The sequence below is a fragment of the Sander lucioperca genome, chromosome 7, assembly GCF_008315115.2.
Source record: "Sander lucioperca isolate FBNREF2018 chromosome 7, SLUC_FBN_1.2, whole genome shotgun sequence".
Classification (NCBI taxonomy): Eukaryota; Metazoa; Chordata; class Actinopteri; order Perciformes; family Percidae; genus Sander; species Sander lucioperca.
In genome coordinates, this window is record NC_050179.1 from 11,354,823 (window position 1) to 11,376,302 (window position 21,480).

Below are 21,480 nucleotides of genomic sequence, written 5' to 3' on the forward strand. Positions count from 1 at the left end.
CTTTCTTCACAAATCAAAGCAAATGCTTGTTTACACAGACAACAAACTTTCTGAAGGGCATGAGGCCTAAGGTCAGTTGGCATAGTTTAGTCACTTTTTATACACAGAAGATTGCAGGGTGCTATGATGCACGATAAAATATTTAGTAAGTAACTTGTGTTTTCTTGAGCGAGAAAAGAGAGGCTTGGTCCAATGAAGATTAACAAAAATATTTAATAAGAAAATGACATGACAAAAACAAGTTTTACTTTGCAGCGGACTGAAAAGATGCTTCTCCCTTGTGGATTCACATTTTACAGTCCCTAACGACCCTCCGCTTGTTTACTATATTCTCTTGGACGTGTGGGCGGTTCCTTTTCCCCACGTGGATTAAAACCATTCCCATTGGTCTTTCGATGGCACGGTGGCATGTTGGGCGCATCTCATTGGTTTTCTTCGTCGCCCAAATAAGGAGGGCGTACTTCGGAATTCTTAGGTTACTCTCGGTCATAGATAAAATGAGGATGCAACTTCTTTCCAACTACAGGAATTAACATTCTTTTGTTCTAATCTAGTCGGCACGACAGCAGGGGTTGGCTCCAAGATGGATAGGCAAAAGGTTTCTTCCTGCCGTGTGACAAAAGCAGGGCTGCCCCCTTGACCATTTGGAACAAAGACCGACATGATCTAATTATCTTGAGAAACTTAGCAATCAGTATGAAACACTAAGCTATTGGGTTAACATTTGGGTTTATTGATTTATTGGTTTATAGATTGGGTCTAACAGTATTGATAGAATTATTTTGCCTAACCCAGCTGCAGTGTATATTGTGAATACATTAAAACATAAAAGTACATTGACTTATACTGTACTTATCTATGTACTGTAAAGTTCAACTTAAGAGCCTTGCTCAGAACCGCAAGGGGGGGCGACTATTAAGACCAGCCTCCTTGTTTTGCACCAGATGTCCCTGGGAGAGCCAGAGCAGTGGCTGAAGGTAGAGCAGAGTGAGCATTTTTGTTGTCATGATGGCCAGGTGGAGTGTGTGGCGCAGCCCAGTGACGATGCCCCTGTTCTGGATAGGAGAGCTGACAACAACAGGTGTGCGCTGCAGCAGCAATATGCCAGTGGTCAAACGGGTGTACTCAGACAGCAGCAGCATTGTTAGGCCTTTCAGTGAGATTCCTGGACTGTGGAAGAATGGGGTGGCCAACTTGTACAATTTTTGGAAACTGGATGGCTTCAGAAACCTTCACCGCATAATGTTGCAGAACTTCAACACTTTTGGACCCATTTACAGGTACTAAAGGCAAAGCAGTTTGCTTAGCACTAATCGTCTACTGTCTATCTTAAGTAAACAGTAACATAAGTATACAAAACAAATGACTTTGAATGATGTTCTGTTCTGTTCTCTAAATATAAACATTTTTGTTCATGAGAAATATTTGTGACCAACAATCCACAAGGTCATGTTTTCTGGAAACAAGCGACTGACATGACATTTACACCCCTTTTTTTCCTCTGACCTGTTTGTCAGAGAAAAAGTAGGTTATTATGAAAGCGTAAATATCATCAATCCTGAAGATGCTGCTATCCTGTTCAAAGCGGAGGGCCATTATCCTAAAAGGCTGAGAGTTGAAGCCTGGACATCTTACAGAGACTACAGGAATCGTAAATATGGAGTTTTACTTAAGTATGTGCTATTGTTATCCCCTTCTACCTGTTTAAATTCTGTTTTATCAATATTTTGACACTCATGGAAGCAAGGGTTTTACTTTACTTTTTAAGACTGCTTATTAGTTTCCTAGCTAGATTAAGTTAAAATCCAATCTTATCACAGGGATGGAGAAGACTGGAGATTAAACCGTGTGATTCTCAACAAGGAGGTGATTTCCCCGAAGACGCTGGAAAACTTTGTGCCTTTGCTGGACGAAGTGGGCCAGGATTTTGTGGCCAGAGTTCACAAAAAGATAAAGCGAAGTGGCCAGAAACAATGGACCACTGACCTCTCTCAAGAACTCTTTAAATATGCACTAGAGTGTAAGACTGACTTTTAACTCTCTTGATATCCAAGTATGATTTATTTCACTCACTGTGTAGGCCTGTGCCCTGTTTTTCTCCCACATTGCTTGTCTTTGTCTCATGTTTGCTCTGTCCTACACAGCGGTGAGCTCAGTGCTGTATGGGGAGCGTCTGGGTTTGATGCTGGACTACATCGACCCTGAAGCTCAACATTTCATTGAATGCATCACCCTCATGTTCAAGACTACCTCACCCATGCTGTACATACCTCCTGCTCTGTTGAGGCAGATTGGAGCGAAGGTGTGGCGGGACCATGTGGAGGCTTGGGATGGGATATTCAGCCAAGGTAGGACTAGAACAAACAACCTGGATGAACTTTATTAGTATTGTTTTGATTGCCACCATGATGTTCTCAGTTCTGTTATTTGAAAATCTATGTTTATGTTTGCACTGTATATGTTGCAGTGACTTATTTCATTTATATTCTTTTGGTGCATCAGCGGACCGCTGCATCCACAACATCTACAGGAAGTTACGTCAGGAAGCCGGCACTTCAAAGAAATACCCAGGAGTCCTGGCTAGCCTGCTCATGCTGGACAAAATGTCCATTGAAGACATCAAGGCCAGCATCACTGAGCTAATGGCTGGAGGAGTAGATACGGTAAGAAGAATCATAAAAAAAAAAAAACTTTATTTTTCGGATTGAGACTTTTTTGTCTTTCTGCTTATTTCTGTTTGCGTGTTTCAGACTTCTGTCACACTGCTGTGGACATTGTATGAACTAGCTAGGCACCCCAACCTCCAGGAGGAGCTGAGGGCAGAGGTGGCTGCAGCTCGGGCTGAAAGCCAGGGAGACATGCTGGAGATGCTGAAGCGGATTCCATTGGTCAAAGGAGCTTTAAAGGAAACACTGAGGTAAAAAAAAAAAAATGGTGGTGCCAGATGCCAGATATGTAATTCATTAATGATACTGTAAAGATGTTAATTGTTTAGGAAATAGTTTGCCTCTTTCAGATTTGTAATCATACTTAATAAGTACAATAATAAGTATTACTAACACATAGTTGTTCTGAAAATTACCTTTTGTAGTTTACCAAATTGTCATCTACTTGCATCAGTGTTCTTAATATAGATTTTTCACTCTGATCCCTCAGGTTACACCCGGTTGCAGTGAGCTTGCAAAGATACATAGCAGACGATATCATTATTCAAAACTACCACATCCCAGCTGGCGTAAGATGCAGTTAAAAATATAAATCATCTAAATATGTTTTTGTATTTGAGCATTGTTATAGAAATCCTTTTTGTGTTTTTATGTGTTTGTGTTTAGACTCTGGTCCAGTTAGGACTGTATGCAATGGGCAGAGACCCCAAAGTGTTTTTCCGTCCGGAGCAGTATCAGCCCTCCCGCTGGCTGAGGACAGAGAAGCACTACTTCAGGAGCCTGAGCTTTGGTTTCGGCCCCCGTCAATGTTTAGGACGCAGAATAGCTGAGGCAGAGATGCAAATCTTCCTGATCCATGTAAGATATACAGAGAATAAAGAGGTGTTTTTTTACTGTATTCTGAGGCTCATTTACACAGCATATTAACTCTGTGCATTATCTTCTGTCTTTGTAGATGCTTGAGAACTTCCGAGTGGAGAAACAGCGCCATGTGGAAGTGCAGAGTACCTTTGAGCTCATTCTCGTACCAGAGAAACCTATAATATTGACTTTGAAGCCTCTACATACTAGTCAGTAACAGCATTTGAGAGAAAAATTGTGGTGCATGATAAGCCAAGCTCATTTCTATAGACCTTTATCACAGTTAATTGTAAAGGGCTTCACAAAGTACCGCAATATAAACACTAGGGCTGTCAATCGATTAAAAAATGTAATCTAATTAATTACATACTCTGTGATTAATTAATCGAAATTAATCGCATACATAATTAACGGTGCCTGAACCGATGCTTTTTAAGAAAGTAAAAAAGAAAAGAAAAAAAAAGGGTACTAAAGAACAGTCGGTGACATTAAAGAACGGCTTGTTTATTGCGAAGGCCATATGGTCAAAATTAAATGATTTAATAATAATTAACAATAGCAATAACTTATTTCACTAGTAAATTACTGTTGAACGACACAAACCACCACCAGATGGGAAAAGGACATTTACAATAACTTCAAATGCACCACGAGGCTGTAGTTTACCAGTTTGTAACAGTAACAGTCTGTGTTGTGCTGCAGATTGTTACATACCAGTGTTGAATCCTCTACAGTAAAACACAGTCAAACTTTACACCGTTTAGCGTTAGCTGTCAGCATTTTAACCGTGTTTAAGCCCAAGCCCCCAGGAAGAGCGCCATGTCTAAAAGCCACCATGGGCTTAGCGGATAACGGTGGTACTGCACCCCATGGCCCAGAAAGACTTTTTACATAGACTTTGCATGGTGAAAGAAACGTCTGTATTTCAGCGGATCATTTGTTTCGGGGTATATCAACTTACCAGCCCGAACAACTAAAGGGTCCTTGTTTAAAACGTCATGTTTTTAACATTTTTAACATTCACTAGTAGCGAATCCAGAATTATTAAATTAGGCATGATGAACGCGCATAATGGGCAGAGCCGCGGGACTGTGCCCGCCCGTTCACATGACTGTTCTCCCAAGGTCATGTAGCTAGCTGTAATAATGGATATAGCTAATGGTTGTTCTCTTTATACATCCATGGTTTAATCCAGCTACTAGCTAGCAGTAGGCTAAAGTTAGCTGCTGTCGAGCGTCACGTGCAGCGGTGTTTGTGTTGCCTGTATCGTCTTCAGAGCATCAGAGAGAAGCGCAGACATATCAGTGGCACCAGATTTCGGTAGCCATGGTTGGCAGGAAGAAGTAAATGTTTCAATTAATGATGCAGGTAGCACATTCTCGTCTCCCTCCTTCATTTTACAGTCGAATGGTGGCTAGAACGGCTCCGGGTCAAACGTCAATATGGAATGGATTAATCTGCGTTATGTTTTTTTTAACGCGTTATTTTTTCTCAGATTAATTAATCGAAATGAACGTGTTATTTTGACAGCCCTAATAAACACTAAATAAAATATATATGTATTGTATATTACATAGTGAGTACTATGAACAATGATGGAAATGTGTACTCTGGAATGTACAGATGCTTTATTCAACGTGCATATGGTTAAAGTGTTGTGAAAAATATCTACCAGGGATGAATAAAACAATACAACTGATTCAAAATATGTCTTGTAATATATCATTTTATTACATATTTTAATATCTAAATATATTAATTGGTGAAAATATCTTATATTGAACATTAAATCAAAGAAAACTGTGTGTGAATGTTTAGTCTTGGTCTACAGTTCAGTAGTTCATTTGCAGGTCATTTTACGGGCTTCTGCTTCCTCTGTCTACTTTGCTGATACAATGACTCTGATACAGACCTCTGTAAGAAGCAGAAATTACTCCATGTCAAATAAAAGAATTTCGTACAGTATGTGTTATGTAAAATGAAAGCCATCTGCACTGACCGAAGGAACATTATGAAGGATTGTGGTGGACGTCCGGACAAAGCCATGCCTGTGCTCACTCAGTTTGGTCAACATTTCTTGTTTCTGTCTCCCCCATAATTTAGAGTTCTCCTCCAGCTGTAATACATAAAAACAAAAGCAAAACATCCACTTCACCGTGAAGGAAAACATGACCAGTGACTCATTAAGTCTATGAAGCAAATAGAGTATCACTTTTCTTTTGTATTTTCACCTGAGCCTCCAGTATTTGGACTCTTGCCTCAGCCCTCTCCAGTTTATTAAGTAAACTCAGTCGCTCCTTGAGTGGCACAGTTTCTTTTGTCTGAGGGGAGCATAGCATACAACAATTTGAGATTTCAGTAACTGCAAGATATTTGGGTAGTACAATAAAATGTATGATCTAAGCTGTGGTCAGTCCTCTGTAATATGATGAGTTTTGCAGAATCGTCACATCACACTGGTGAATACCGGCCTGAAGTATACCTGTGTAGGTGTACCTGTGCTGACTGCTGTATAATGACTGAGGCAGGCTGCTGGCGAATCCGCTCCAAGTCTTCTCTGAGACGAGTGTTTTCTGCTGCCAGGGCCGACTCTGTCTCTTCCTTTCTGTGGTCAGTCTCACCTACACAGCATGAAGAGATGTTCTGGCTTCTGCAAATGTTTTCTTTTTTTTTTTTTTTTTTGTGAAAACATATTGTTCCTTCACTTCACCTACAGTCCACCTACAGTACCTTTTTGCTTTTTCACCCCCACCCTTTTGTCACCACTCGGCTTAATCTTCTCTATGAGTTTGCCATCTAATGCTTTCTCCATCTTCTCAATGACCTGGAAAAATGGCAAGGCACAAGTACACAGGATATTATCCTAACATACATTTCAAGCTGTTATTTATAGAAATAAGCATTACCTTGTTGTGATACATATACAGTATGTATACATTGTAGTTGCACCTTTTCCTGCTGTTTCACTGTGGCCTCCAATGTTGCTATTTTTGCCAAGCAACTCTGGTGGCGCTGAAGATCCTCCTGTTGCTGCTGGTGAACTCTCTGAAGATTTAGTAGCTCCTTCTCACTGTCATTCTTCTGCACAACGCACACAAAATTGGAAAACTATATACACTCTACATATACACTGATGTGAATTATTAAGTTTTATAAGTGCAACATGTATCTTCTGACCTTGATCAGGTCATTCTGCAGCTGTTGGATCCTGTCCCTTTGAGAGGCAGCCTTACTAATCTCACTGGCCAGCTTCAATTTCAGAGAGGCTTAAAAAAAACCAGGGAGACAAATTATACACAGGAGCATAAATCTTGGTAATGATACACGTGACTGTTATTTGTTAAGACCTTTATAGGCATAGGAATGTGCGGTTTTTTTGGCTACATTCATATGTTGAAATCAGAAAAGGAAAGCTAAATTGATCTATAATGAGACTTAGCATTTGATCTGTAAAGTACGAAACTAAAGTTTCAATGACTTTTCAAATTTAGTTCTGAGGCTTAGACATTTGAAAAATAATGATCCCATCAATAAAGCTTTTGAAATGGAATGGATTTTCTGTTGGATGGGACTTAAATCTGGACGCATTGATGCCAGCAGAGAGACCTTCAGGAACATCCTTTCACTGAGGGTCACAAACTGTCCTTCAGGAGATAAGGGATGTACTACCCACAGAGCTTATCAGGGTCCGTGGCCTAAATGAGCTGCCTTATCACGAAACGGCACAGTCTGCTTGGAAATAGACACTAACAAGGATTAGCAAACACACAGTGAGCCACCTTCCACCATCACAACTTCGTCTGCCAATTAAATGCCCTTAAATCCATAACAACATGGACTGAAGGTTCAACAACTGCTGGCTGGAAAATAAACTTTTTGAAATGTGAACTTCTGCTGAGCATGAATCAGAATCAGAATCAGAATCAGAATCAGCTTTATTGGCCAGGTTTGTGCAAACAAACAAGGAATTTGACTCCGGTTAATCTTTGCTCTCAGACACACACTTAACACACACTTAACATATAAGAATAAAAACAGAAAGGACAGTGAGAATATAAAAAAAAGTTAAAAGTATAACAATACAATATAATATATAATAGAAATTTACAAAAAATATACAATAACAATTGAAGAGAGGGAAGGAATAGTGCAATATAGTCTGAGATTTAAGATTTAAAATATAAATATAGTGCAAGGCAGTTCAGTGCAATGGTGAAATATTAATAACAATATTGTAATTGTAAGATTGAAAATATAAGAATTATGTCAATTATAGCTGTTGCATGGTTTTGGTTCAGGGTCATTTTAACACAGGATGCTAATGAATAGATAATTTTTGGTTAAGTAATTTAACCATAGTGTTCTGCTGTGGCTTACCTATACGGTCAGCAATCTCAGCCTTAGTCATGACGTCGATGTCGGTGTCATCCAACAGGTCTCGGCCAAGGTCCTGCTGCAGAGACAGATCAGTGTGGAGCTGGCTGTTTTCTGACTCCAACGTCACCACCTGTGTCCTCAGCACTATGATGTCTTCTGCCATCTTACTCATGGCTGAACGGTAGTTTTCCACCTCCTAAAGAAGAGATGTGGACGGTCACTCGCACGCCAGTTGCTTGAAGTGGGATATTTGTTAAAGTTTGTTATAAAGAGTCATTTTTGTATCCCTTTTAATGCTAATCCTGTGTAGAGCTCATAGACTTTACCAAATGGTGTGAAGTGCAAAGATTACTAAAAACTATCCTCCCAATCGAATACTAATTTGTAATCAAATAGCCAGAAACTAGTGTATCTTTTCCAGGAACAAAAATGGCACCAAATATTGGTGGGACAAATTTGATGCTGAGTGGTTCTATGTACTTTACAACCACTAGATGTCTCTTCAATCCCATTTCTTTATAGAGTCCTCCAGGATGTAGTCAACAACATATTTCTGTACACTAAGAGAATTCAAAAACATCCCAGCAGCAAATACACATTGCATGCACAGTTTATCATAAAGTCTCAGTGTCTCAATGAATAATTGATTTCTCTTGGTTCCGGATAAGGACATGAAATGAGAAATGGGACATAAGCGGAAGCCAAAAGAGAACATTATGCCATAAAGTGCGATTGTTGAAGGTTTGGGTACAATGAATTCATGACTCCGGCTCCTCAAATCCAAAGGGACAATAACACCTTAGCCTGTGACGCTCTTTAGTCATGGGAGCTTTAACCAGGATAATTTTTTTGGGATAAATCCAGTGGTGCATTCATGGAGCATTCTCCTGTGAAAGCCCATTTGCTGAACTGTAGAGGCAAAACGCATGCCAAATTCATGAGAGTATTTCAGAAAGACAGACTAAAAAACACACGCTGAATTTTAAACAAAACTCTTTAAAAATGATTTGTTGTACAGTTTCTCCTTTCTGTTCATTCTTGTTCTTATTTCCCTTTGAAAAGATGCTAAATTCCTCCTGAAAAGATGCAAATTACTTTAGCTTGATATTTGCTGCAGAGCTCTGTTATCGAGACATTTCTCTGTGTAAGGCCTGTGCGCGTTGTCTAGCAGCTTCTACATGCTCATTGTTCTCTGTTCTGTCACATACTCCTCTATCACACTGAAAAGGCAGAACTGAATGGAGACTGAGAGCAGGGTCCAGCTGCATGTATGAGGAGGGGGTGACGATTAGGGGATTCCAATCTCGGATGGTGTGGTTGTGACTCCCGTGGGACACAAGGGTGAAATTGAGCATCTAATTGAAAGGGCAGGGACGAGGTGACAATCATGACTGTAGATGAGATGGTGTCTCTGCTGGGGGGCCCACAGGCATGATGGGAAGGATGGCGCCCCATGATGAGTCTGGTAAGTCCCATCATGTGTCAAAAATAAAAGGAGAGTCTGTCTCTGCCTGTGAATACTGGAGGTTCCTTCCCCTCGCTATGATTTGACATTAAAGTGGCCTTGCTGTCATACATACTGTCACTTTAAGGACGAATTGTACAACAGACAGAAGGCAGCTGGATTGAGTTGTGATGATGTGATATTTAATTAGGTTTCTCCGCACCATTATCATTAGCATTGTGTATTTACAGTAGTATTATACAGTAAATGTATGCACTGTCACGATGAAATCGTCCAATTAATACCCAGATCTCTGCTTTTCTTTCATATAATCTATCAAAATCTACATGAATTAGTATATGAAGCTTCAGATAACCCTCAGATCTAAGGAGCATGTGGTATCTGAAGGGCCTATAAGGTTAAAGTCTGTATAAAGCTCAAATGTGCTGAGATATTATAAGCACTGTGTTAGTGACCTAAGTTTAATGATTTTCCTCTCAGCGCAGTGATATCAATGAATTTATGTGTAGTGTTGGAGCCCCTTAGATGGACACGGACCTTTACTTGCCAACTCACATCTATTTACTTTATCTAATATGTTACCTAAACGTACCCCTTAGCCGAGTGCATTTCTGGGCTGTAACTCTCTGGGTTCTGCAGGACTCGTCATGATGCTGAAAACTTGATATAATAAAACCTTTTATAATCAAGAACAGTGTCAGCGAATTCCTCTTCCATACAACATCATAGCATCGAAACTAAAGATACCACAAGCACATTTAAATAAGTAAATTAAATTATGAAGAAAACCTCACAGCCAAGGGAGAAAAATATCAAGATATGCATAAATAACACTGTGGGCCCCTACCACAAGTTTCAGCCTCATCCTTCTCGATCTATCTTGAGTGCAATCTATTCTACTATCTGCCATTTTGTCTCCCAACTGCTTCACCATACTGTCCCATTTCATCGGCCTTCCCATGTCACTGTTCACTAACTATGCAAAAAGGTTTACAAAAGCACGCACATTCAGACAATAAATACTAGGTGCTGGACAGAAGAACATGTAAAAGACGGAAAAATTGAGTCTGCACACTAGATAATGCTCCTAGAAACATACGTTTAATCGAGCATCAAGCTCTTCTTCACTAACTAAACATGACAGTGAGGACTGCTTCACTGATTGATTCAAGAGTTTAGGTATTGATTATGTCTAATCACCTTAGTTTGGAGGTCAGTGATCTCTGCCATGTGGGGATCATCCTCAAAGTCATGCAGAGGTGTTCTAAGGCACGAACACATTCCAAAATAAAAATAAAACTCAGTGAAATTAATCAATGAAAATCTTTAAGTCTTACTAAAATATTATTCATACAATGATCATCAAAATAAAACCTTACCAGCCTTACCGTTTATGTGGATGATGTACTTGATAGGTGTGGTTTATGTTGGGTCTGTTGGCCTGTGGAGCCTCTGGCCTCTTAGCTGGCCTCTTCTGTTCTTGTTGGGCTGCTCTGTGGAGCTCAGTCTTCACTCCCTTGAAAAGGTAGCGCCCATTTGGTAGGATCTGTGCCAGGGCATCGTGGGATGGGAGGTCGTATCCATCCTTCAGAAGCTGTAGAGGAAATATTGTTCTCATTGATACAATGCATCTCCAAACTGGGCTAGAAATAGTCTCAGAAATTGCTCATGACAAACATCACTCTAATGTTTAGTTTGGCTGTCTTTAACCACTCAAAAACATACTTAACATTGTTTTATCAGATTGATACTTCAAGACTTTTCCAAATTTAATGAAAATTGTTTATAAACTTAATTTTGAACTGATGATGTGTTTCAGAAGTCTGCTACAGAAAATGATGCATTACTTCTGTTCTGTTCTCAGAGCCCCAGCTGTAAAACCTGGTTAAAAAGTGGAATTTTTAATATGCTCTCTTTCTGTGATTGCTGTTGACAGTAATTTTTACGCAGCAATATCCCTTCCAAATTAGTCTATCAGGATTTATGTTATTGGAGTTTTGTAAGAGTGTGTGTTCACAAGTAGTCTGATAAGGGGTTCAACCTCTATGGGGTCTAATTGACCCCAAGCATAAATAACACCACCTTCATCAAGTCCAGTTTGTGGTAAGGAAAGGGTTATCTCCTACGTATTTAATTTTCCTACATATTGGGTTTCAACTTAATTGATTTTTCATGTATTGTTATTATTTTTACACACACAGTAGTGGGCTCTGTGAGACTCCAAACCACAAGGCCCAGTAAAGCCCATTTCAATAACACACAATGGTTAAATATACAACACAAGTTAGGAGAATTAGCTTTGCAAATATTGGCTGTTAGTTGTCCAAGCAAAGTGCTAAACAGTCTTCCATAACAATGTGGGAGTAATACTGTACATCAGCAATGACAACATTGAATCTACCAGTTGTGTTTTTACAGAAAATGAAAGCTTTTATCAAAAAAAAACATTGGAACCTCTCAGTATTCACTGTGCTTGTGTGTGGCCTGTTCTACCTCTTCATCTCTTGAATATAAAGGCTGTTACATCACTATGCACCCACTCTATAACATGAGAGCTCTTAGTCAATAACCCTACAGTCCTTCAAGTATGAGCCTTGCATATACAATGTACACTGGCAATGATCGTGGTTGCCAGGTAGCACAAATTCAAAGGATTAACATGAAATAGAGTCATTATTTATTATCTTCCTACAGGCTCTCCCTCCGACACATACCTCCACACTGTCAGAGCCTACCTTTACAGCTGCAGGGTTGCTAAGTGATTTTGTCTTTTTCGAGGCCTTCATCCACCACAAAATATCAGAGTCCTTTTTTGGGAAGCGAAAATGTAACTAATGGTGGATGTGAAAGTTGGAGCTCTGTCATTAAGTCAGAACAATCAACCTGTAACCACAACACAAGCCTTAGCGACTCTCAGGCCAATGAAAGGGAGTCCTGTTATGTAGAAACAGAGCTCAAAGCAAAACAATGGTACACTATCTATTTACATCTGGCATGTCTAAATCCCTATTTTGCAGTGGTGGACAGTAACTCACTACATTTACTCAATCATTGTACTACGGTACCATTTTTATTCTGAAATGGGCCCATCTGCAAAATGAATGCTTTTACTTTTGGTACTTTAAGTATATTTTGATGCCAAAGCATTAACTTGTAACAGAGTATTCCTGCATTGTTGTACTGTTAACTGTTAACTTAAGTAAAACATTGGAGTACTTCTGCCACCACTGCATTTTTGTATGGAGCGTTATGAAAACTAAATCAAACCTTATCTTTGTACCCGGAGGCAGTGTGTCAATCAATGGAATCAAAGGGAGGGTCCTGCTCAGTAAATACCAGCCCCCACATGAATTTTGTCTTAGCCTAGATAAGCAGATTGATGGGACAGACTAATGATTTCTAAGTGACGTGCTGTGCAGCACCTGTGGCTCCCTCAGAGCATTTATTCCCAGCTTCACTCAACTCAGTGAGTCTCTTGTCAAATCACTAATACTGTGCAAATGAAATATTCAATTTCATTTAAACTGTAAAATGACTAAAAACATAAAAAATAGGGTGAATTTTTGGATAAACAAAAACAAAATATGTCAATAACAACACATATCTCCAAATATTGAACTTTTCAGAAAAAGTGAAAGAAGTGTCTATGTGCACATTAATTTATGAAAATGCATGTGGAACCTTCAATAGCATGGATCAATACTATTCTGCGTGGGTAGCTCATTAGGCTGGGAGAGACAATCATTGATGGCACAAGATCTGATTGAGACTAAATGATAAAAGAGGGGGCAGGAAGGATGAGTCATCACTTATATAAAAGACTGTCTGTGCCGGGCTGACTTTACAATCTCCATCTATACTTGATCTGCATATTGTGGAAACAATGTAAACACTTTGTTCTGCTGTGCATGTATGTTCTGCTGAATACATACAGTATGAGAGGTAAACAGTGAACTTAAACCGGTAATGCAGTGCATTAAGCAATCTGCCCTGATCTTTTGCATGCTTTTAGCAGGCAATGAAATGTGTTGGACACAAATTAGCTTAGCAAAGCAGCTGGGTGCAGTGGAAGATAACTCTGAGAAAAATACACAAAATAACTACATTTTAGTAGCCAAACCCAATATTGGCAGGGAATTCAATTCCGTTTAAATAAATACTAACAACCATGTACATGCATATCTCAGTTACAACTTCGCATATAAAAAACCCACTCAGTTTTTAGATAAATATTTTCATAACTGACTGCTTTAATTCATGATAAATAATTCACTGGATGCTTGCAGCTATGTGCTCTGCTAGAAGACATCATCTTTTCTAATTCAACAAGGGAAAACCTGTACAAGTGAAAACGCTTCCTGCCGAGTCTAATACCACATTATCATGTATGAGTTTGCCGACAAATTTATAAAATAATTCACGTTGTGCTTTGCAGTTGCTTCTCGTGTTCAGAATGCCTGTGACCCTGTTACATGTAATCAGGAGGGAGCTGGGGAGGGGAATGGGATGGGATGTGTGCTGTGTGTCCCCATGCAGGAGATGGAGGGGGCGGGGGGGATGGGAGTCTCAGAGAAACAGTGTCGATCTGTTGTCTGGGCTTTCTGTAACATCATCAGAATTCAGCACACAGCCTGCAAAATGCAGCAAATGGGCTCTTCATTGGAGTGACAGCTCAGAGTCCGCTGCCACACAGGGCTTTAATTAGCCTGCCAGAGCAAGGCGGCTCCCAGGAGCTTTCTCTACATCCACCTTCCCTGTCCACCGCCTTTTATTTCTTCCTTTCATTCATTCATCTGACCCAGACTTCACTCTTTTTTTTCCTCTTTTCCTACATTTGAACTCAGCATCCTCCCCATCCTTCCACCCTACAAAAGCACCATCCTCCTTAACCGTCCCATGATGCCATCCACACATGACAAGCCAAGCGGAAATACTTGTAGTGTGCTAAAATAGTAATAACAAGTTTATTTGATATAGCACCTTTTACAGACAAAGTCACTAAGTGCTTCACTGAGGTAAAGTGTCTGTTGGAGAACTGAAGCAGAAAGGAAAGAAAGAACTGAGAAAAGAGGATGTAGTGGTTTCCACAGCTGGTCTCTCGTCACCACAGGAATTCAGCACAGCAGTGTGGTGCTTCCTCTTTTATGTGTGCTGCTGCAGTGGAGATTTTAATCAAAAAATAATGTGATTAGAAGAGAGAAGCAACAGTGACATTTCTCACAAGTATTCTATTTTTGATCACTCATAATTATACACTCTGTGTTCACCTAGTGGTTGAAGATGTGAATACAGATGGAGACAAATGGTTTTACACACAGGATGTGCTGGAAAAATATCTAAAAGCCTGCTCATTGATACTGATGTCCAGTAGAGACATTGTACGTGTTACATAAGATAATAACTATAACTATTAATAATACTATTATATAGTTATATTATAGAGTATTATTAAGATATGCAAAGATGAAATAATTGCATAATTCTGTTAAACAAGTTACACACCAAACAATAAAAGCTGTCAATAATTGAAGCATTGAATTATATCATATAATTTCCATTCAAATTCTAATTAAGTCAAATTGGTAATAATTGATCTGCATTTAGGCTCTAAATTCAATAACATTAACTTGTGCAAAATTTAATTTCAACTAATTGTTTCAACCAGCTGTGACTAAAATGTTTTACCAAATAATTAAATTAAAATGACATTTTGTTCCGTGTGTAATCATATCTGTGCCCTGCCTGTGCCCTGTCAGCAAAATAAAATCACATGTGCAGTGAGCCGTTTATGTGGGTATGAAGGTTTTTAAAATATTACAATAGAAAAAGAGCAACACAGAGTGAGAGGAGGGATGGAGAGAGAGGTGTGTGTCAAGGGCAACATGCAGCTTTGACTCAAGGACGTGTGAGGCTGACAGCCAAGCCCACTCCTTAGGAGGTCCACAGTGAGAGCAAAGCCAAGGAATATCACTAAATCAACGTCTGTCAATTACGGTTATGCTGTCGTGAGACCACAGTGCTCCATAAACAAACAGGACATGTGTGTAAAAGCAGGGGTGATCCTGAGCATAATGAAAGGTGTGGGTGAATGACTTCAAGCGCAGCTCCGTAACAACAGTATGGTAGTGGAAATAAAGCTAATATATAACCTCCAGATTTTAACAAACCACACATACATTAAATCCTCAAATTGTTGACAGTAGTATTGAGTATTCCTGAATTGTTTGATCTTCTTGACTAGATCACACAAACTGGTAATATCTACTTATACACTGAGTTTGCAAGAACTCCCCCTAATTCTAACCACAAGCAAACAGGAGCTAAGGTAGCGCCTGCTATAATGTGAATTCAACTGCCGTTTGCTCCTGGCTGGTAGCAGCCTTAAGGATTTCAAAAGACTTAATATAAAGGCAATGAGTAGCTAGAGTCCGTTCCTTCCCTTGTTTAGCCCCCAATATCACATTTACCTTGAGTTAAGTTGCTCATTTAATGATCATTCCTGTGGGCTTCACAGTGAAAGAAAGAGCAAGGGTCCCTTACTTTAACTTGTCCAATCAACTGCTGTCAGATAAATAGTAAAGTTAAAAAGTACAATATTTCACTCTGAAATGTATGCAATAGATGTATAAAGTAGATTATAATGGAAATACTCAAGTAAAAGTACTTTAAATTAAGTACAGTAATTGAGTAAATACACTTCACATTCCACCACTCCAAGAGGAGATCAGAGTAATTAATTTTGTATGCAAGGACACCGAGCCAGCCTACAATTCAAAACTGATTTTTAAATTCATCACAGGAAAACAAAAAGTCTATAGGAGGCAATTGAATTTCTAATGCTTACTATACTGTAAATCCTGTGTGTTTCCTGTGAATTCCCTGATCCTAATCAAACATGTATAAGCAGTATGACTAAGCCTCTGGGACAATGAAGCAATCTCAACCAGCCCTAAAGCCTTGCCAACAGCAGGCTGGTGTCCAAGTCGCAGTCATCCACAGTACAGCACAGTATCAGTGACTGCTTTTCCCTGCCGGCTTGAAATGACCTTTCCAAAATGCTATACAACCAAAGCTAAATGACTAACACACCAGTTGACATTTACCGAAGCCAGCTTGCTGTTGAATAGTTCAGAGAAACATCAAAACGGTAATGTTGCGTGTACCCAAAAGTGACCCCCAAGAGTAAAAGATATGGAGATTTGTATGAAATGTTTAATAGAAGTAATAAACACAAACAATAACAAAAAAAATTCAGTAGGTTTTGGAAAAAAAAAATGATTCAATGGCAAAGTAGGGAAGTCATGTTGTAGCTATAACAACGATTGTCCAGTAAAAACAAACAAATCAAAATAAATTAAACATCTTGGCTTAAAATTAAAAGCATGCCACATCATGTCTGAGGCTGTGAAAAGGGCATGAAGATTGATGAGAGTGTGGAAGGCGTGCCTGTTGTGTAATACATCATTCCTGTTGTGGCAGGACTGTCAGTGGGATTGAATTTACATCAGAGGGCGGACAAGTGATGCAATGATGTCAACACCCAGCCACACACCCTTTCCCAAAAACACGGGTCTGAGGCCAGAGAAGTCAACTGATGTGATTACGAAGCTCAGAGAGAAACACCAACTTCCACCCCGGATCCTGTCAGGAGATGGCGAGCTTGAGAACACTTTGTGTCTGAAAGCTTATGGCCTGCATCTTGATTATCCCCAGTATGGCAAACAGGTCAGGAGAGCAACTGCCATTAAAAAAGGGTCAATGGACCAAAATGACGAGCACATAAATTGTTCCCATTCCAGTGTGTACATTACTGTGGAGAAGATGGCTATTTAGAGTGCTGTTTGGTATGCTTTCATCAGTCATATAGCTTCTATGCAACCTTGGAAAAGATAATTTGTCATGTGTAGAGAGGAATTAATGGCATTTGCCAGGGGTCCATCAGAGGGTTAAAGACTTACATTAGCTTCACATCGACCGAGGTGAGCAAAGGCACGGGGGGCTGACGGGACACTGTGCATTCTAGGTACATCATTTACATTTCTAAAATCAGATAATAACGCGCAATAGAGAAGTTAACCCTTCAACCCTTTTTTGTGCAGCACAATGCTCTGATCTTTAATGAGCAGGCGGGGCTATTCAGCAGGGTTTCATGATGGCCAGCCCTGTATAGATGGACAGATGATGGGCTATTAGCTGGAGCTGAGCTGATACAAGACAAGCTAGACAATAGCTGACACTGCTTCATTGTGAAGCAACAGCAGCATCAGCAGCACATCTGTATTCAGATCAGAGGCGATTGTGTGGTTACACATTTAGCTGAGGTGGGAATAGCAGCTTTAGGTTTAGCAGAATAGCTTTAGATCTGCTCTGAACGGTCTGCTCCAGCTGCGGAGTATAGATACAGGCCCCTGCATGGCACTTAAAACACTGCAGCCCAGCTCAACATGCACACAGAGCCAAGGAGCTCCATGCACCCCCACTCTGTCCTTATCAGAGAACAGCAGAACGAGGTAAACAACTGAGGAATTAGCAGTAAATAACCCTGGTAAAAACTGCCTTAGTGACTCCGCTGTCTGTTAAATGTAGAATCATGGAGTGCTTTATGCAGGGCTTGGTTCCCCGGAAATGCCTGTGAGATAAGTCAAAGTGGAAATTTACATAAATAGCTATTTTTTGTATTATACATGTATTATACATTAGAAACACTGATTAAAATATTGGTAATTATGAACACATACTTAGGGGCTCTTCTGTATAACACCCATCAGAACCTTGGCTTATGATGACCCTCAGTGTTCAAGGTCTCTCAAGCTCTCAGCTCTTGAATTTAGACTCAGACTGAACCGCCCACATTTATGACCCCTCCTCCCACACGTGCCCAGTTTGCTCAATAGCCTTTCTTCCTGCTTTTGTCTGTCAAGGACAGCTTGTATCATTCAGGTTAGAGTACAGTACATTTCTAGTCCAAGACTTACTGGACAGTGCCAAATGCCTGTTGGCCTTGTTGATTACATTATTTACAGAATGCCTTCAATTTCTGGCACAACACAGAGATTGGAAAGCACAACAGCATGGCAGAAAGGCGTTTATGAGGGAACCAAAAGCCAGACAGTCAAGGACAGTCATAATCAGAAGAAGAATATATGTTCTATGTAAGAAAAGCTTTCAGGAGTTTCAGTTAAAGCAGCTGAAATAGCCAGCTTCAACCCAAATTATGTTACTTATTGACAATGTTTTCTAGACCGGAATTTCTCACTGCACAATGTACTTGTAATAGCCAACATAGTCAAAATAAACCCAGATGATCACAATCCACCACACCTCACAGTGGCAATACAGAGCCACCAGATGTCACTGTGGCCCCATTTCATTATGTGTGCGAGAAGTGCTGAGAGACTCTGCTCACCCTGCTGTGTCTAAACTGCACAGCTGCAATGTGTGGAAAGTGTCTGTAAAGCTATTACTATTCAGGACCAGTTCCACACTTTCCATACCTCTGTCTGCAATACTCTCAAACCACAACAGTGCCCGGCGGCAGGAGGCTCAGGAATTACTGTACACTGCAGCTCTGCTGGAGTAGTACTGCATACATTATGCTGCATCTGAACCTGAGGTCCTGCCTGTAGGGAGTACCACCGCCCCGCCAATAAAAAATACACAACACATACGTACTGTTATTCTTGAAATAATTGCAGTGGTGATGATGCCTGGAGAGCAGTTTGACAATCAAATGCATGACAAATCTGATACAATTCTGAATGTACAAGGTGGATTTCATATTATGCAGCAGTAGATTGGGGGGATATATTAAAGCAGATAAGTCACAAGATGGACAAAAAACACAAATGAGAACATTTCTAAAAAATGTTCCTCATCCTGGACCTCTCTTACCTTTCTTCCTTTAAGTTCATACACCTTTCCGTCATACATCACAAAAAGGCAAAGTGGAAGTATTAATGCACAGCAGATCCACGTGACTGCTGCTATCAAGCTCCTGTTTGTTCTGACCGATGGGGTGAATAAAAAGTAATCAAATTCTTTTCAGGGCAGCCATTGCACAAAATCAATACTATATAAGGAGGCCTGATGAATTTGAAATTTGTACTCAGAGTGAATATTGATCAGTCTCAGTCACAAGTCTTTTGAAAGCCCATGTAGATTTACAATCAATATGTAGTTTAGAACACACAACTCTACAATTATAAATCTAACATGAGTAAAGAAAATAACATCTATTCATCTACTTCTTTTAAAATAACTTAACCTGATCATAGTGTTATGTTGTATTTAATAAGCAGAGGTGCTGTAACTTTCATGTTCTTCACAGAGTTTAGACAACACATAGTATTGATACTCTAGCAGCAGGACTGACAGAGAGCTGGGCTGGGCGTGGTGCTCTTGCCTGGGAGGAACAATATGACTGAAGGACCCCCTCCTCCTGGTTTGCCTCAAGCACTAAAGATGGGTCAGTCATTGGTAGAATGCATGGAGCAAATTGTGTCTTAGAGATTTTGGATGTTTAATAATATCACACAGTAAATGCATTACGCCTGGTGTAAGAGCTATCAACATTTCAAATACTGATATTATAGAAAAACGTGATTAAGAAATAACAATTCCTTATTAGTTGCAGTGGTTATTTTATTCTAAAGCGCTTGGAATGAAAGACCCCTGACTTAACATGCCGGTCTAGCAGACAGAGCCTGTGTGACTGAAACTATCTTGTTCCTGTGGCTCATCAAAATGAGAGTTGTGTGCTGGAAGGTATTCTCCAGACTCCTATCTAATATCATTAGGAGCGGATACACATCGCCTGGACTAATCCAGCTGTTCCTCACAATTACATTTTAGCCTCTTAGACATATCTGACCCAAGTTCATTGCAATAGTGCTTTCCGGGCACGACTTTATGATTGAGTTATTGGCTGGAAAGGAAGTCTAGTAAAAATACTTATGAGCCTTACTCAGAGCCAATTCAGTTTTACAAATGGTCTCATTTTAAATAAAGAAAGACCTTTGTTTTGTTAAAGGCTTGTCCAAATTCAGGATGCTAAGAGCCCATGTCTGCCAGAATAATTCACTGTGTATTACAGTGCAACGGTTGTACTGTTTCCCCTGTGTTTAGCTGGTAAAATACATGTACCTAGTGACAGTAATATGACACAAAAATTCAAACCAACAGAGAAAATCCCATTACCGTACACTGTATTAGATGCCCTTTAAAGGAAGCAAGATACAATATTACAAACTGGAGCACAAGAGACATGTTTATGTAAATAAACATCCTATACAACATTTATAGAAATCAGCTCAGCCAGCAGGATGAGGCCGCATATGTCTCAGAGACAGACTCGCTGCTCTGTATCTTGCGATATGAATGTTGGCTCACAAATGGCATCTGGAGGCCATCTAATAAGCAGACTTTTCCTTGAAGCACAACTCCAATCTATCTCTCAGAAATGAGGGTGCTGAACTACAATGAGCACCAAGGACATATAGTCTGCGTGTGGGCATGTTTGAGGAAGAAGAGAGGCGGTCACTGAGGAAATACAAGGCACTAAGCTATGCGTAGTCACACAGTCCTTGTCTTCTTAACATTTGTTTGTTCTGCTTGTCTGGGCCACCAGCCCACTGACACAAATTATATTGTGGGTTGTTTGTCTTCAGTCAAATACAGATTAAATGGGATATTGAATCTTTAAATCTTTCTGGTTGGGCCAGCTCCTTCTATCCAAAGCAGGGCTAGTAATTTATGGCGTTGGAGAGTCTTAACAAACCAATATTCTGCCTCAGCAAAGGAGTGTAGTGACAACAGCTGCAGAGATAGTGACTGTCAGAGTGCAGCAGTGATGATGAGCCTCTCCATATAGCAGCGGGCAACTAGTTGCAGCGATCCCCTGGCGCTGTCCGTGAGGCTGAGGAGAACAAAAGCATCAAAGCCGAAGCTCTCCTCCTCGCTCCTCTCATACGGGGAGGGGCCGAGCTGTGAAGGGGGAGGCACCATGTGTACTTGATTCAATTAGGCAGTCTGTGAGGCCTCCCCTGGGAGCAGGCTGCAAAGAAAGGGGCTGCAGGCCTGTCTAACAAAGACGTTCAACCCAACCCTTTGGCC

The 21,480-nt window shown here is 40.1% G+C and overlaps 2 protein-coding genes across 8 annotated transcripts in view; one reads left to right on the plus strand and one right to left on the minus strand.

Moving 5' to 3' along the window:
- Positions 1 to 8: 8 nt before the first annotated feature.
- Positions 9 to 3,853, plus strand: LOC116038300 (cholesterol side-chain cleavage enzyme, mitochondrial). Of its 2 annotated transcripts, XM_031282562.2 has the most exons (10): positions 9 to 145; positions 945 to 1,280; positions 1,518 to 1,673; positions 1,821 to 2,020; positions 2,145 to 2,348; positions 2,503 to 2,663; positions 2,751 to 2,917; positions 3,157 to 3,235; positions 3,333 to 3,524; positions 3,622 to 3,853. In XM_031282562.2, the coding sequence occupies exons 2-10, from the start codon at positions 1,006 to 1,008 to the stop codon at positions 3,742 to 3,744; spliced, it is 1,557 nt and encodes a 518-aa protein (XP_031138422.1). In that variant the 5' UTR covers positions 9 to 145; positions 945 to 1,005; the 3' UTR covers positions 3,745 to 3,853. The 2 variants fall into 2 exon arrangements, with proteins under 2 accessions (XP_031138422.1, XP_031138421.1); XM_031282561.1 differs by lacking the exon at positions 9 to 145 and having other exon boundaries at positions 851 to 1,280.
- A 1,380-nt stretch (positions 3,854 to 5,233) lies between these two features.
- Positions 5,234 to 21,480, minus strand: part of ccdc33 (coiled-coil domain containing 33) — a 46,791-nt gene continuing 30,544 nt past the window's right edge. For 3 of the 6 annotated variants that reach the window (XM_036002727.1, XM_036002728.1, XM_036002726.1), the window contains 11 exons: positions 18,864 to 19,009; positions 10,758 to 10,963; positions 10,570 to 10,633; positions 7,905 to 8,100; positions 6,705 to 6,793; positions 6,477 to 6,608; positions 6,258 to 6,351; positions 6,024 to 6,148; positions 5,759 to 5,848; positions 5,527 to 5,643; positions 5,234 to 5,441 (listed from right to left, as the gene is read on the minus strand). In XM_036002727.1, coding sequence (XP_035858620.1) covers positions 5,379 to 5,441; positions 5,527 to 5,643; positions 5,759 to 5,848; positions 6,024 to 6,148; positions 6,258 to 6,351; positions 6,477 to 6,608; positions 6,705 to 6,793; positions 7,905 to 8,100; positions 10,570 to 10,633; positions 10,758 to 10,963; positions 18,864 to 18,971 — 1,284 coding nt within the window. In that variant the 5' untranslated portion in view covers positions 18,972 to 19,009 and the 3' untranslated portion in view covers positions 5,234 to 5,378. Of the gene's footprint in view, positions 5,442 to 5,526; positions 5,644 to 5,758; positions 5,849 to 6,023; positions 6,149 to 6,257; positions 6,352 to 6,476; positions 6,609 to 6,704; positions 6,794 to 7,904; positions 8,101 to 10,569; positions 10,634 to 10,757; positions 10,964 to 12,104; positions 12,249 to 18,863; positions 19,010 to 21,480 lie in introns of those variants that run through there. The other 3 variants (XM_031282569.2, XM_031282570.2, XM_036002729.1) reach the window with 3 other exon arrangements.

Excerpts from the sequence above, each read along its gene's own strand:
- LOC116038300 (XM_031282562.2), top strand. The coding sequence starts at position 1,006 with ATGATGGCCAGGTGGAGTGTGTGGCGCAGCCCAGTGACGATGCCCCTG. Across the intron at positions 1,281-1,517 it reads ACTTTTGGACCCATTTACAG|AGAAAAAGTAGGTTATTATG; the intron begins GTACTAAAGGCA and ends CCTGTTTGTCAG. Across the intron at positions 2,664-2,750 it reads TGGCTGGAGGAGTAGATACG|ACTTCTGTCACACTGCTGTG; the intron begins GTAAGAAGAATC and ends TGCGTGTTTCAG.